We start from the raw sequence: 17,098 nt of genomic DNA, 5'->3' as shown, positions 1-17,098 counted from the left end.
TTGTCTTGTAAGTTATGCCGTTAATCATGAAACGAAGTTGACTTTCGGGCTACCTGGTGAGAGGTGCATAAAATACAAAACAAAATACTCAATAAAATCTAAAATATCAACTTTTGGGCCCGTGTCGATCTCTCGTGGAATCACCCAGTTACTAACTGTTTACTAACATAGGTAGTAAACAGGTCGCAAGGAGTTAGTAACGGCTGCAGCTAGTTACTGCTTACTCTCGTAGGTAGTAAAAATGTTGCAAAAGGGTAGTAATGTTTCGAGAAATGTTGTAAGCGCTGCAGTTACTACCTGTTTGCTTGCAGTTGCTACCATTTTACTAACTTTTTTCCAAGAGTGAAGAGACAGCAGTGCTGCGTGCAGTAATTACAACCACGCATCTACCCAATTATGAAAAGTAGCCGGGAGTCTTCGCGTTCCTTCTTATCGGTGGCTGTCTTTCTGCCATCTCGGCATCCGCGGCCCAGGCAGGCTCGTCGATCGCAACAACGTGCACCCAAATCTGAGCACACGAGCCTACATAATTTCCGAGAAACGCAGCCGCCGCAGCCAGGATTCGATCCTGTGACCGGCGGGTCAGCAGCCGAGTACCGAAGCCACTAGACCACCGCGGCGGGGCCAGTCTTACTTTAGCTTTTCAAAAAATTTGTTCGTCTATGTATTTGTGGGATGCGTCTGACTCACTCCAGCGTTTTTTTCGTCAGCAAGAGAATGAAGCGTTTATTCTGTGACAAACTCACGCAAATCACAAGCTTTGTGTACGTGTAGCCTCTAAAACACCCAGCTTGGGGCAGTTAGTATTCAAGCATCTGCATGGTGAAATTGTAAGAAATGCAATGCTACTGGTTCCTAATATTTAAATTGACCAGGCATCAGTAGTAATACAGAGAAGTGAAAGATGGGGGAACAGAATGTTGTACATTGCAAGGGCTGCCGAAATTACGCAATCACGAATAGATATGAAAGCATTACTAATGCGCAGATGGAGTGAACGTGCAATGTATCGCATATTTATCTATTCAACCTCTATCCTGTTGCTGCCGACATGAGAATATCCGCTTGCGCAATCACGGTTGCCTTAATATTGCATCATCTTTCCTCGAGTAATACGAAACACGCATAATTACACTATATATATATATATATATATATATATAAAACCGCAAGAAGTTTAGGGTTTAGGGGTACAATAAGAACAAACAAAACCGCTACTGCCAGAAGAAAATAGGATGGCCGGTAGGAGAGCTAATGTGTTGTTGACAGAACTGCCGATTAAAAGGTATTACATTGTGTTGAGGGCGCTTGTCCACAATACTGAGGTATGACAATTAACACGAAACATTGCCACTAATGACCCCGCCTTCACAGTCAGTCTGACACTTTCCGATATGCTGGAAAGTAGTCAGAGTAATTGCTTTCTTATGGTGGTTGCTCATAAGAAATAAACATGTCCTGCTTTGGTATTTCTTTTAGTTGTTGCTCTTGCGTGACAGCACAATTATATTGAAGACCTAAATTTTTTAAATAAAAAGTTTTTAGTGATTCTGTAGTTCTTTCTATCGTGTCATTCTTCTTAGTTTCTCATATACGAGTTTACATAATCACGTCTCGAAAGCAGCAGAACAAAGGAGCACACCTACCGTGATGCAAGTAAGGGGCCGCAAATGCGAGCTTCATCACTTTTTGGACGTCCGTGTAGCAAGTGTCGGTTAAAGCATCGTCGTTCAGAAAGAACGTCGGATTCGCAAACGGCACCAGCTGTCTGAACAGGCTCCATGCAATCAGGAAGCGAATCCCTCCTGCGTTTACAGTTTCGAACAGTCCCGCGACAGTGTAGAGTGGGTGCGCTGTGTACATAATCGAGTCGCCACCCAGGTAGGAATTGTTGGTGTGTTTGGCAAAAGCGGAGGCCCATTCCACTGAAAGCCGCAAGAAGACAAGCGTACAGTATGGCAGTTGCTATGAAAACCAGTGGTACTCACGAAAAGACAAAACACGCAAGAACTTGCGTCACGAGTTCTCTCTGTTGCCAAAATCAGGTATGCAGCTGTTTCTATTTCTTAATGCGCTTCAACAGAATAACACGCTCGTGTATAAACGTCTGAGTTCCAGTCATGCTCTGTAGACTTTGCATCGCTCAGCCTAGAGCACCGACTTCATCGACAGTAAAGGTTCAATTTCTCGTCGTCGACTGTGATTTTTAAGCGTTTGCAGATGCCACCCACCAAACGTGGCGCGAGTTTCAATTACACGTAGGAGTTGTAAGAAATCAGCATTGCTATTTTTCGGGGCATGTCGGTAAACGGAAACGTAAAAAAACATATTGAGGGCTAAGAAACAAGGAAGTATGGGAGACGAAAAGACAATGCGCAATGTGTTGTCGTCACCCTTACGTTCCTAATCACTAGCTCTGGATGTTTTCAAAGTAGGTGCTGAGAGATTTGCACGTACCTCCGGTTATGTACGGAGCTGTCAGCTGCCCCATGTATTGTATTTATCCAACCACAACCGGGGAATAGGTGGCACTATTGCTGAGGGCAATGCTGTCAACTACAATATACAAGAAACACATTTCCTTTTAAACAGAAGACATTCGTGTCATAGTTTAAACAGTTAAGAAAGCATCGATAAAATTGGTGCATTATTCAATATATTTGTGTCATTTCTTATCTTACTACAGTAAACATCTGTCAATTCATCGTCCAAACATCCCATGATTCGGATGTGTTCTGTTGTACTGGGAAGAACATACGCTGTCTAATGACACCGAACTGTCGCTAATGCGGTCGTTTTTGGCTGTAACTCACCTAACTCGGACAAACCTCGGAGTGCAACGAGCACGAAGTGCCGTACGTGTGACGCGCAAAGCAGCCAAGGCAGCTTATTGAAATGGGGGCCTTCAGAATAGCGTCGTCATTATTCGTGATTGCTTTTGCGAGCAGAGCATCTTTAATGGCATATGCGATGCTCAGCCGTCCAAAGTCAACTTTTGCCGTAGGTTGCACGCACGTCTTTTTAACAGCATGGATGCTACGACGTGTCTTTAGTGACCACGGTTTTGTCCACAGTGGATGCTTGAATGATTTGCGCTGTTTGGACTTAGTATAACGCGCGCGTTGTCGCCAAACTCAAACGTAGAGATGGTGAATATGATAATCTTCATCCGTGCTCCAATGAAGAAAACTCATTTTTTACGCACGTGCCGCACGCAGAATTTCGCGCGTGTTCTTGCCGCTAGTAAATTTGTCTTCGAGAGCCGAGTGAGCATGCACATGCAGCACATTTGGGAGGTTATTGTTATTCTTATACATCTAACTGGCAAGTGTACAGCCATGTCACTTTTAATTAAATGGTCAGTCTTCTGCTGTAACAAATTACTAAAACTGTGGCACCAGAAACAAGTAAACACTGACTATTCTTGTCGCAAATGTCACCGGGGTGCTTGCTTGATGGCAGCAGCATGCATGTGGTCTCTTAATTATTGCGGAGAAAGTTTATTTTTTGTGTGCGCGAGCTTGTGAGGTACACTTCACCGTTGAGAAATTCGTTGTTTACGATGTCCGAACAGCAGCGGGATGACGTGGATAACATTCAACGCGAAACACTTGTATTGGTAACCACGGAAAAAAAAATATGCTGTGCAAATATGCAATAGCAAAACAAATTACTTGACTGGCAGCCCATGTCTACCAGATAAGAGACAGGGCAGGAATTAGCAGTAATTTGACTTCTGGCTTTTCTAGAAACTAACTTTTTACAGAACGTCTTCCTTCATGAAGTTGTATGGCTAATGTCATTAGTATAATTTTATTTAGTGGACTCGTAATTACCGTGGTTTCACGTGACACAGCCGCAGTAAGTGTAGTCTTCGATAAACACGGCTGTACTAGCTTTGTCATCGCATGCTTTGACGCAATTATCTTGGTCCACCACACAGATAACTAGCTTAACAGCAAAGCGCACGTATTTGGGAGCGAACAGACGACGAACTGAAACAGGAGGGAGGGAAGCCTTCGAGCAACGTGCTAGTAGGTAGAAATTGACTTTTGTGATCATACACGTCACCTTGGTGATGAGCTCTTGCCACGTGGCGTTAAAAACCACTCGGCACGATCAATTCTCGCAGGACACACATTAATTATTCAGAGCTTTATTTACTGCAGTTATTAAGCTCTTAAAATACACTAGAACAGCTCCTAATTATCTTCAAAGAATATTATTAGTAACAATTTCTGGCACTCTTTTTGCATGTGTCCGCTTCTGCACGCATTCTAACTACAAATGAATAAACGAAGATGGGGCTGGTTCTAAGGCAGCATCCAACTTTGTCGACCACATTTAAGGGGCACCATGTACAGTAATCAGTGAATGGCACTGCGCGCTGATCAGTATATATGCCCTTTTAATAAGCATTATCGGATTGTTGAAAAATAGGGGCCGTAGATTAGATCATTGCAAATTCCAATAAATAAAGCCCCATCTATCGTACATAGCACCGTCTGATACTTATTTGGTCTTTGCCAATCTATTGCTCACAGTTATCTGTAAATAATATTTTCAGTCAATCAATTGGAATACTTTCTGTGAGAGAACATATATTACTCACTTGTTCTCTCAATTAGGCTAATATATTCAGCAAGATTGACAGCGATCTCATCATGGAAGCCGTACAAATTCAGGAAGTGTATGTATATCTCAAATAGCTCATTTTGAGGAAGGCTTCTCGTTGTTATCCACCACTGTTCATCACTTTCGCTGTAAGCCATCTGCAAAAAAACAGTTTATAATATTTACTTTGACAGCTTCCTGGTGCCTTCACAGTTCACAGCGTGAAGGAAGTCTTAGTCACATGGTTACTGCATCCATCTGCGCACAGCTTCTTCAATTGAGCTTGCTCCGCCAAAATGGCCACACAGAGTAAATTCGATGCAATAGCCACTAATGCATCCTTGCGAAAACAATCTAAAGACTTGGTTGTAATACTCAGAAGAGAAATCTTGGTCCAGCACCAGCGTACATGGTTCACATTTTGAAGCAGTTAACATATATATACACTGCTTTGCAGACAATCAATACCTGTTTTGCCTGCCAAGTTCCGCAGAAGCCAGGTCATAACTTTCTGCTTTGTGTTTTGTTGAACTTTTCAGGTGTCGTTAACACGGTGCTTCACCCATGACAGTGCCTAGTATTTAGATCGCAAGTAATAATCACGATTTCCTGCCAATTCAGAGACATAACGTTGTCCCTTTTTTCTCAAAGACAGTAAGGTGCACTTTCTCTAAGAAATGTAGAAATGCATGACTTGATATTCGGTTGCTATATACCATAAGTCTATAACTAAAGCAGAAGATAAAAAAAAATGTTCTTATTACAACAATGGGCATATACCATAAGTGTATAACTAAAGCATAAGATAAAAAAATGTTCTTATTACAACACTGGGCATATAATGTCAATTCAGAATATTCATTGTACAAATAAACACAATTACCAGCGTGGTTTCTGTTCGATTTTTTATGGTTTCATTACTTCCTAAAGGCGAATACAGATCAGGATTATTGGCCGCGAAACCACTGCTTATTTTCTCTGACACAATCAGGGGAATGTTTAAGCGAAAACAAACTAAATTAGTGTTTCATATGTATATGAATAGAAGTAATGTTAATAAAGTAGAGAACAAGTTTCAGCTTCATTGGAAACTGGCAACAAATTTTACCTTGCTTGAAATAATTTGGGCTCCGACTACAGCAAGTTGCGGGATTTTGTCGTGGGTGCCGGCTGTAGGCTAGAAATTCTACTTGTGACGTAGCTTAATGAAAACTCTGCACATTCCCCAGCAAAACAATGTCGACAAATTATAAAAAAACTTACTATAAAGCGTGGCCTAAATGACATCCTTGCGCCAGTGCGTAACATGACCGCCCCTAATAATACATGAAAGGATGTGAAGAGAGAGATATACTCGGAACTAGAACAGGAACAGCTTGTAGATGTCACATTGTACTCATAACCCCAAGTGTCTTGACGATGAGAATAATGAAACTCAGAAGCTAGGTCATCGTTTTCTTTAAGTCGGTTGTAACATATACGGTCATAATCTCATCAAACTCTCGTTATAATGCTGACAAGCGCATGGCGGTTATGCATGCTGTGGGTTCCATAACAGACCTCTATTTCACGCCTTAAAACGGCATGTGTTAGTTCAGCGCTGCGGAGAAAGCAGAGGAAGCACACACGGGTGCAGATAAGTCCACTGTAAAAGGTAACACCGCTTATTGTGACCACACTCCCCGCAGCGCCACTGTGCCTTCTTGGCGGCGCATCGCAGCGTAGGGACGCATGCGCACACGGACACGTGAGATAAGCTTTATGTCGTCTGCTGCATCACTGTAGCGCGCTCTTCTGAAGTAGCGAAGCACTGATCTTGCTTGTCTGTAGTAGAGCAAAAGCGACGTGTTTGTGTGCACCTGCGCCGCTTAGATTCGATACGCGACTATGCTGACTGCACTAGCACTCGGCAGAGAGCTGCCCGGTGGAGCTGTGTTTACCTTGAAAGTCGACACCACTGTAGAACCAAATGCGCACCGTGGTTCCACGACGTATGGAATCTCGGCTGCGGTGGCTGCAGTTTTGATGGAGGCGAAATTGCTGTAGGCCCGTGTGCCAGATTCAGGTGCACTTTAAGAAACACCAGGTGGTCGAAGTTTCCGGAGCCCTCAACAACGGCGTCTCTCATAATCATGTGATGGTTTTGGGACGTTCAATCTCACATATCACTTAATATATCAAGCCAGGTAGCATAGCCATTTTGTGTACACCATGACCATAGAAATCAAGTCATCCCGTTAATGACAGGGAGATCATGATTTCTATGTTACCACATGTCACTTACATTATTTATACAGAAATGTCTCGTTATAGCAACACTGGCATAGTGTACATATTAATTAATATGACCTCAAGCCGAACGAGGGAATTTTTTTTTAGTTTCAATTCTCGCTTTCGTTAACGAGATTTCTCGACCAACACACTTGATGGCACATGTGTGGACGTTCTCAAATAGCCATTTTCATTCTTATCTGGCACAATTTTATTAGGCGTCCTCCCTGTGTGATCTCAGTTTTTATCAATGATCACAGTTCTCAGTAATATTAGTAAAAATATAATTAACAATTATGAGGCAATAGAGACACCGTGAAGGAGGTTGCTAAAAACTTTAACCACCTGGTGGTATTTATGTGAACTGACATCACGAAGTAAACGGTCGTCAAGTTCCTAGTCTTCAAAACCAACACAGGTTTCCCGAACTGGCACAACCGTTCATGGTCACTCTTTTTGCAAAAATGCTTTCGTTTGTATCCTGAGCTTTCACATATTTTAGGTGTTTTTTGTATTGTCATTAATTAATTCGTAGCATGATTATTAACAACTGACTTGTGCGATTAGCCACACCTAATTTCTGTGGAGCGCAACGTACAGCAAATATTTGCGTGGAGCGATAACTTTGAGACAAATATAATGATACTTTATGTTACAACCTGTATTTAAATGTTCCTTCTTGTCGCAGTTCAAAAAGGCTATAAAGTTACCCATTTGATCAGAAATGGCTTACCGTACCAGACAAGAAATGTGCATGTGCGGTGCATGTCACCGTTTTTTTTCTGCCAGAAGTACACGTCATCCGCACCCATAATAAACACTGTGACCACCACAACCAATGCAAGCAACTGACAACACATTGCTCTTAGAATAAATGTATCGATTACTTACATAAATCTGCCGTTTCTTTCTGGCAAAAACTTCATCGTATAGTTTTATAGCAATGATCACGTGTACACCAAAGTCAAGGGAACACCGCACTATCATGTCCTTTGGATCGATGGTGTTCAGTGCTGTCCAATCTCTCAGGTCCAGATGTACAGAAGCCAACCAGTTCAGAAGGTCATCCCTCTGCGTGAAAAATACATTCATAAATAGATATAATAAATGATATCTTATACTCCATACTTGTCACGCGTCTTGCTATTCTGTCACGCATTACTCGAAAAGAGGAAATAAAAAAAACATTGTCGCTTCTCTTGTGCATAGTGCTCTTATCTTAAGTGCATAGACTTGGGAAAATATTTGTAAGAACAGGTTTGTGCCAGCAAATTTTGATCAGGCAATGCATGCACAATGCAGGAATTGGCGAAGCAAATGAATTGACCATGACCTCCGTACTAAGGGTGAACCAGCGAAACCTGAAAAGTGCGGCTCCGGTGTATAGCAGTGGTCTCAATCCGATGCTGCATTGAAGCTTTACACAACAATTCGTTACTGTTAGTGCCCCTTAACGAGATTTATTGATTAATTTCTGTGGTTTAACGTCCCAAAACCACTATATGATTATGAGAGACGCCGTAGTGGGGGGCTCCGGAAATTTAGACCACCTGGGGTTCTTTAACGTGCACCCAAATATTAGTACACGTGCCTACAACATTTCCGCCTCCATTGGAAATGCATCCGCCACAGCCGGGATTTGATCCCGCGACCTGCGCGTCAGCAGCCGAGTACCTTAGCCACTAGACAACCCTGGCAGGGCCCTTAATGGGGTTAGACACACGTTGAGTTTGTGTTTATTTCACACGTCGCACGTTGTGCCTCACATGATAGCGTTCGTGTAATAATTGGCTAAATGCATTAATCGCAGTGGTTGTTCTCCAAACCACAGACGTGGCCGCCGAAGGCAAAGTGCCGCTGGAGAAATTACCACCGAAAGCCATCGTTCGCCGGGCGAACGCGCAATTATCGCGTTGGCGCTGTTTAGCCCGCACAGCCACTTGTTCGGCGTGGCGTTGTTGCAAACTTTTGACACGGCGAGCTAACAAGGTGCCATTGCTTGCAGGATCCACCCGCCACCGGCGCTTGCATATCCGTTTAGAATTTAGCGGGGCTTGGAAAGCAGCAGAATAATTGGTTCGCTGCTGCGATCGGCACTCGGCCTCCCGGGCCTGTTTTTGTTTCCGGACTGCGGCATCGGCCGGTGATTGCGAACTCGGTCATCTTTAGACTGTTGGCGCTCTGCTAGAGTCGTCCCTCGCTTGCACATGTCGAACTCTTCAGAAGAAACTGATGTGTGCGTGCAAGGCGCCATGGCTGCGACGGGATGAAAAACGACACCCATAACGCAGCCAATGAAGCACATGCTTGGGTACGACGCTGAAAACGATATAACCCATAACACAGCTCATGAAGACCAGTCGCGAGACCAATGCCGTATAGTTAGTTTTTATTTTCTCCTAGTCACATAAAAAAGAACACAGTGAGCTCAGTGTGGGCTGCCTTATGTTATGACGATCATGATAATGAGGCCATTTCCTTTGTAACGGGCGGGCACACTTTGGCACCCAAGCCGATAGTAAAAAAATACAAAGAAAATAAGAAAATAAAATACAGACTGGGCGGGTTGCCGAGTTAAGAACCCTCCTGAAGTTCCCGGAAAGTTATTTTCCTCAATTGTTTTAGGCGAGTTTTGCTGCGCCTCACTGCGGCGTAGTCCACCACATCACCTGTGTCCACAAAACCCCGTGCGGCAGCGAGATCTGTGTTCGAACTGGATGGGCTCAGTTGCGGGCACTCAGTCACGATGTGTGCGATGGTCTCGTCAGCCCCACCACACGCGCGACACACCACACTCACGAGTTCACCGTCGTAGACTTGCTTACGGACGAGAGTACGCAGGGCCCCTGCTCTCGCCTCAAACAACAGCACACTTCCAAGGCCATTGTCGTACAGTGGGACTGGAGCAATGGTGTCCTTGTGCTGGCGGTAGAGGAGGAGACTTGACTTGTTCACTTGTGCCTGCCTCCACTTCTCCTCCTCGGCCTCCTTAATACGTTGGTGAATTTCCTTAGTGTGCCCCGTTGGTTTTCGGCCGCCAATGGCACCTGGAAAAACCCAAAGTTTTTCTCAAGTTGGTACACTCGTCGTACCCACTTGGTGCGCATACATGTCGCCATGAGGTAGTCAAAAATTCGTCGAGACCACCTCTCGCGGGCCATGTACATCAGGTAGCAGTGGAACGTCAGTTTGCTGGCCGCCTCACGCACTTCGAAGCTCGACCAGTCGATGTCGCCCTGGACCACCTCGTTCGACACCATGCCATTACCGCCCAGAGCGATGCGTCCTACTTCCCGCTGTCGCCGCTCCAACCATTCCCAGGTGGCAGCTGACATAAGCACGACTGCGTCCACAAATGTCAGTCCAGGCACGTGGACGAGCTTCCAAAGGTCACGTACCATTAAATACCGGTCGCAGCCCCACAAACAGCGGCACCGGAGGATGTTCTGAGCCCGCAGTCCAGCTTCACGCGTCTTCGCCTCATGTAGGCTGTACATGTCCGTCAATGTTGATAATTTTACACTCAGGTACCTGTATTCGGTGCAGCTGCTGACTTCGGCATCTCCCAGGGTCACAACACTCTTCTTGGTGCACTCCCCCACAAATCTGAGAAGGGCTGTCTTCTTAACGCTGAAGCAGAGGGCGGGTGATTTCATTCTGGCAGATGTCCAGCAGTGCCTGCATTTCCTCGGTGCTTTCTGCCATGATCACGATGCCATCTTCGAAGGTTAATCCCGGTAGACGACACCTCTCGTCGATACCGCTGGTCGTGTGGTGGAGCCGAAAACCAAGGCTGGAGCTAAGAAGCTTCCTCTCGAGGCTTGAGACGTAAAAATATACAGTAATGGTAAAAGTGGGCAACCCTGACGCAGGCCTTTCACTACTACAATGGGGTCTGACTCAACATCCCCGAAGTGTGCCACTACAGTGTTGCCTCTGTACATACGTCTCACGGTCGAGATGAGGATCTCTGGAAGGCCCAAGTGGTTCATGCAATCAAGCAATTCTGCCTGCGGGACACTATCGTAAGCTTTCTCTACATCCAGAAAACAGCACAGCAGAGATCGCCCTTCAAGCTTCGCTGTTTCGGCACACTGGGTCAGAGTGAAAATATTATCCTCCAATCTACGACCCGAACGAAACCCATTTTGTAGTTCCGTCAGCAAGTTCTTCGTCTCAGCCCAGCTACTTAGCCATTCCCTTTAGATACCTGAGATTGCGCGTCGCGCCATCTGTTGGAAGCGTGGCGAAGCGACACCTGGCACTGCCATGCTATCAGACGCTTTGCACATCTATCGCAGCGCTTCGTAACCCGAGTCCGGTTGGAAGATGGTTTCGCACTTTTCCCGTTCTACAATTTTGTGCGCTTTCGAGTAAAAGGTCCGGAACCCTACTCGACACTCTGAAAAATCTACAGCATGCGCATAGTAGGTTGTAAAAGCTACTTCATCAGTACGTACTATCACGATGTAATGAAACACGAACTGCGGAAGGCGCTACTTTCGAATCAGTGGAACTTCGGCATCTCTTGGCTGTAACATGAAGACTTAGTACTATAAGCTGGCGTCGACGTAGCGCTAGATTCCCACTCCAACTTGCACTCATGGTCCGCAGGTGTTTACCGTATGCAGCCGCTCTAGCACTCGATACACACGCACGATGCGAAAGTTTCAACCGGATCAAAATTTATAGTCGTACGATGACGCCAGCTTCAGTCATTGATTCGCCTAGCGACAGCCAAGGCATGTTGCAGTTCGACCAATCTGAAATTCACACTTTCCGCGCCCTTCAAATTTAACACGCGCGTGCGCGTTCGTGTGTGCGTGCGTGCGTGCGTGTGTGTGTGTGTGTGCGTGTGTGCGTGCGTGTGCGTGTGCGTGTGCGTGCGTGTGCGTGTGTGCGTGTGTGCGTGTGTGTGTGTGTGCGTGTGTGTGCGTTCGTGTGTGTGTGTGCGTTCGTGTGTGCGTGTGCGTGTGCGTGTGCGTGTGTGTGTGTGTGTGTGTGTGTGTGTGTGTGTGTGTGTGTGTGTGTGTGAGATGATACCACCAACCCCAGAGACGACTGCAAAAACACCAGCCACTGGTGTCCTTCTCGCTAGACCTAATATCTATGAAAAGCATTGTTCAAGGTAAGCCCTTAAGTTTACACCATCCTTTCTTCATGCTAAGCGTCTATAAAAACTACAATTTCTCAAGGAACGGCCCTACTTTTCACACTTTTAAACACGTACCTGGCTGCGCCCTGATTTTACGAGGGCAACGCAAGCCTGGAACATGCCAGCAGCTTTTTGCCATGAACTCTGACGGGTTTGTGGAACACGGGTGGTGTAAGCAGCTCCAATTATCATACTCTTCATGGACCTATCAATCTGCAAATACAAAGTGAACAAATGGAAGAAACGCATGCGATAGTGTATTTTCGCTTCGTACAGTTTTGAGCTCTCTGTAAAGATTCCCATGGGATAAACTGATGGCGGTATCTGCGGCTACCGCATGCTTCACAAACATTTAGTTGCTTGAGCGTGTAAATCAATGACAGCAATATCTAATAGTGGTAATATTGTTATTCTTGTTAACAGAGCTCTATATTACCGGCTATTAGAGAAGACTAATTCAATCATGGTGCTATTACGGGCTGAATAGATACGATTACGATATAACTAATACACACAATTTAGCATTGTGTTGGTGCCTTTTTTCATAAAGTGAGAGATATGCTAGGGCGGTGTTAAAGTAAGTTGTATAGCAAACAGCCAATCTGCAGCGGTACATGGCACACTATCGCAGTACAGCCTAACATTTTTTTTCACTTGTATAGGGCAGCCATCCCTATGGATGGCTGAGTACTAGACATAATAAAGCATCAGGCCACTCCCATTCACGTGCTTGCAATCAGTGAGATAATGACCCGTATCATTCGCAACAACGTTTAGACAAGAACAAATGACCTATAGAATATAGGTCTTGGATTCTTCTTTCGCTTTGTCACGAGAAGTTCCATGACGACACGTCAATGAGCTCACATAGCAGGTATACTGTATATCATACCACCAAATCAAAGTTTTCATTATCAAGAGGAAGCCGCAAAAAAGCACTGGCACGATTCTCCGTTGCTGTTTGACTACGATACGTGTGGCATGAGAGTTGCCCGAAATTGAACTTCAAAAATGCTCCACATTCCTTCGAGTGGTTCTAGGAATTCACTGTATTATAGGTAGAAAAAAACGTCAAATGAGGATTTCCGTATTTAGGATGCGTTAGCATGACGTGCCATAACTAAAAAACTTCCCATTTACTTTAACTGTGCCGGAATCATATTAAGGCAAACCGATCTGTTCTATTGTACGGATATTATATGGTGGGCAAGGCGAACTCCTGCTATATATTCGGAAGGGCGATGAATCCATGGATGGATGAAAAAAAAAACCTATTATGGTTTTTGATGGCTCTCACTAAACACGTTGCGGGCTACTCCCACGTCGGGGCACAAGCATGAAGTCTCTCTGCTTTGTTGCGGGCCCTTTGTTCTACCATGAACTGCTCTTCGAGTTCGGATGAAGTAACAGCAGCTTCCCGTTATTACGGTGTAATGAATTTGCTACTGCATAACGGCGCAAACCAGCACAGCACATGTTATAAGTTCATGATGAAACAAGCACCAAAAAGCGAAATTATATGAACATGCAAAAGCGGCAGTCATGTGATAAGTTATAACCTAAATGTAGCATAAATACAAAATCAAAGTTACGAATGTACAATATTGCGGGAAGAGAGCCTAAAAAAGTGGTCAAAAAATTTCCAGCGAATATCGCAATTAGAAGATAATCATTTTTGAAAATAGCAGGATAGAAAGTTGGGCTGGTTGCCACAATCACATCCTTGAAGAGCTCCAGAATATGTGGACCATGGAGGAATGAACACTAAAGAGAAGCCCTCAAGACGCATTCCTGAAGCTTCCACCTCACAAACACACGCATCGCATCTTAGCGAAGGGCAGGTAAACAGTTCGCGATTTTTGTCGCGTTGCTTCACAACGTATGCGCGCATTGAGGAAGTCATATTAATTTTGCAGTCTTGCGTTTTTGTCGGGCCCGTGCCGCTTTCAATTCACGCATGCTACTTCTTCTATGGGTTCTGCATGGAAGCTGCGCAATGCCCAGCGGGTGTCACTTCTCGTGTGTACAGTCGTCAGCAAGCCTAACCTGAACTCTCCAATGCATTACCGGCACCACTATGACTACTTCAAGCCGCAAAGCGATGAATGCTGCTGCCAATTTAAAACATCGGTATGCTTCAGAAGTATGTCGGCATGCATTGGTAAAGTCCTGGCATCAGAACCCAAAGATACGTGGCGTTAGCGTCAAACTATATTTCAGGAGACGCTGCGGAGCATTTGTGTGAAATGCTCAACTGCTTCTGACTGATTCTTAGTATTTGCATGCAAAGTTCCCAGATCCACGCTCTATCTGTCCTAAGCTTTCACGCACCGAAAACACGACGTGATAGCGTGACACATTGCAGTGTACAGCTCCAAAAATTTTGCCAGTCTGGTGTTCTTTACCGCGCACTGTCCTAATTAGGACAAGCGTATCGCATTTTGCCTCCATCGAAATGTTTCCACTAACACTTGGACCGAACCCAAGTCCTTCAGATCAGCAGCCGATGGCCATAAAAGCTGCTGCACCACGGCTCATGGAATGATGGTTCAGCTCTTGTGGACCAAGCCAATCGTTCTGTCAGGTTCTTTAGAAGATATCCCTGGATTGGCCATGGATCAGCCATCTGTCATAAGTGTGCTATTGAGCTAGATTGTATTCCCTAATTAAACTGCTCAGTGCGAAAATTTATCAACTGAGTTACTAATACTAAAAGACATATATATATATATATATATATATATATATATATATATATATATATATATATACATATATATATATATATATTGTTGAGACGTTTATTGGCGGACGGTTGTCGACGATGCTTGACAGTGACAGTCAATGCGGGTACCGACTCTCTGCACGAGCTGCTCTTCTTCTTGCTAAAAAGGGCAACCCACTAGAAGGCGCTGGAGAGGACGACCCACTGTTCGAAGGCTTCACCACAACTACCCCGGGTACGAAGAGGGAGCCGCCTGGCGACCTAGCAGCTATGAGCGGGTCGTGGTAGGCTTTGAGGCGCTCCACGTTGACAATGTCGCGCCCTCGACGGCGCATGTCCAAAGATGGTTCGATGGGTTCGATCAAGTAATTTACAGGGGAAGTGCGTTCGACGACACGGTAGGGGCCTCGTATTTGGGCAATAGTTTTGAAGATAGGCCAGTTGAAGTGGTAGGGATCGAGAGCCAGACGAGCGCTCCAGGGAGGAACATGGGCGCAGGAGTGCTGGTGTCAGCGCGAATGCCTTTTTGCCGCTCTTGATCATGCGCTGTAAAGGTCCTTGCGAGCTCTCGACACTCTTCAGCAAGCTTGGCTGTAGCAGAAATAGGCGCCCACTCTGACGGATCTGGCTTGTACGGAAGTATAGTGTCGATGGTGTGCGACGGGTGCCTTCCATATAATAAAAAGAAAGGTGAAAAGCCAGTAGTGCTCTGAGGGGCGGTGTTATATGCGTAGGTGACGAAGGGTAGAATGGAATCCCAATTTGTGTGATCGGCGGCGACGTACTTGGAGAGCATGTCGCCGAGCGTACGGTTGAAGCGTTCAGTAAGGCCATTCGTCTGCGGGTGGTAAGCAGCAGTTTTGCGGTGAACAACGTTGCACTCTTTGAGATTGGCTTCGACGACTTCAGACAGGAAGACGCGGCCTCGATCACTGAGCAGTTCCTGAGGTGGACCGTGTCGCAGCATGAATCGTTGGAGCAGGAAGGAGGCCACATCGCTCGCTGTAGCCGCGGGGAGAGCGGCAGTTTCGGCGTATCGCGTGAGGTGATCCACAGCAACAATGGCCCAGCGGTTACCGGCCGACGTTAGTGGAAGTGGTCCATACAAATCAATGCCAACGCGTCCAAACGGCCTGGCAGGGCAGGGTAGAGGTTGCAGACCTACCGGCGACAGGTGCGTTGAAGTTTTGCGGCGCTGACATTCTATGCAGGAGCGAACGAATTTCTGCACATAGCGGTACATGCCGCGCCAAAAGTACCGTTGGCGAATGCGCTGGTAAGTCTTCGATACGCCGGAGTGCGCACATTGCGGATCAGTATGAAAGAATTCGCATATGTCAAAGCGCAGACTGCGGGGTATGACTAGTAGCCACTGGCGGCCGTCACCGCTGTAATTGCGTCGGTGGAGAAGGTCGTCGCGAACGGCGAAATGGTGGGCTTGACGACGCAACGCGCGAGTGGATGGAGTGGATGGATCAGTCAGCAAGTCTATCAGTGAGGCAATCCATTGATCCTTGCGCTGTTCAGTAGCAACGGCATGAATGCTAATGGAAGAAACGGCAAGGTGAGACGCTGAGTCGTGGGCATTGTCGTCAGGCAAGGGAGAGCGCGACAGGGCGTCGGCGTCAGCATGTTGCCTTCCGTTGCGGTACAGCACGCGGATGTCGTAGTCTTGCAGGCGAAGTGCCCACCGGGCGAGACGGCCTGAGGGATCTTTCAATGAGGACAACCAGCATAGTGCGTGATGGTCGGTGACTACATCAAATGGGCGACCATATAAATAAGGTCGGAACTTGGTAAGGGCCCACACGATTGCCAGACATTCTTTCTCAGTGACGGTGTAATTAGTCTCGGCTTTTGTAAGCGTACGGCTTGCATACGCCACGACATATTCCGGGAACCCTGGTTTGCGCTGCGCAAGGACAGCGCCGAGACCGACACCACTGGCGTCCGTGTGTACCTCTGTAGGGGCAGTTGGGTCGTAGTGGCGGAGTATGGGAGGCGACGTCAGTAAACGACGGAGCTTTGTGAATGCGTCGTCACACTGTGATGACCACGAATGGAGAGGCCCGTTACTACCGAGGAGTTTTGTCAGCGGCGATGTGATAGACGCGAAGTTTCGGATGAAGCGCCGAAAGTAGGAACACAGTCCTAAGAAACTGCGCAGTTCCTTGATGGATGTCGGCTTGGGGAACTCGGTCACGGCCCGAAGCTTGGCTGGATCGGGGAGAATTCCGTCCTTGGACACGACGTAGCCGAGTATTGTCAACTGCCGAGCTGCAAATCGGCACTTCTTCAGGTTCAGTTGCAGACTGGCGTCACTCAGACGCGTT

General features: G+C 46.1%; 2 protein-coding genes across 4 annotated transcripts in view; both read right to left on the bottom strand.

Moving 5' to 3' along the window:
- LOC142803915 (neprilysin-2-like) overlaps positions 1-2,545 on the bottom strand; it is a 62,025-nt gene extending 59,480 nt beyond the window's left edge. For all 3 annotated transcript variants that reach the window (XM_075890208.1, XM_075890207.1, XM_075890206.1), the window contains exons 1-2: positions 2,458-2,545; positions 1,647-1,925 (exon numbers count right to left, since the gene is read on the bottom strand). In XM_075890208.1, the coding sequence (XP_075746323.1) occupies positions 1,647-1,925; positions 2,458-2,491 (313 nt within the window). In that variant the 5' untranslated portion in view covers positions 2,492-2,545. The remainder of the gene's footprint in view (positions 1-1,646; positions 1,926-2,457) is intronic.
- A 1,595-nt stretch (positions 2,546-4,140) lies between these two features.
- Positions 4,141-17,098, bottom strand: part of LOC142803914 (uncharacterized) — a 47,695-nt gene continuing 34,737 nt past the window's right edge. The window contains exons 4-6 of the mRNA XM_075890204.1: positions 12,116-12,253; positions 7,777-7,956; positions 4,141-4,772 (exon numbers count right to left, since the gene is read on the bottom strand). Of these exons, the coding sequence (XP_075746319.1) occupies positions 4,605-4,772; positions 7,777-7,956; positions 12,116-12,253 (486 nt within the window). The 3' untranslated portion in view covers positions 4,141-4,604. The remainder of the gene's footprint in view (positions 4,773-7,776; positions 7,957-12,115; positions 12,254-17,098) is intronic.

The sequence above is a fragment of the Rhipicephalus microplus genome, chromosome 3 (genome assembly GCF_043290135.1).
Source record: "Rhipicephalus microplus isolate Deutch F79 chromosome 3, USDA_Rmic, whole genome shotgun sequence".
Lineage (NCBI taxonomy): Eukaryota > Metazoa > Arthropoda > Arachnida > Ixodida > Ixodidae > Rhipicephalus > Rhipicephalus microplus.
The sequence above is the reverse complement of the archived record's forward strand: the minus strand, read 5'-3'. Positions and strand labels throughout refer to the sequence as shown.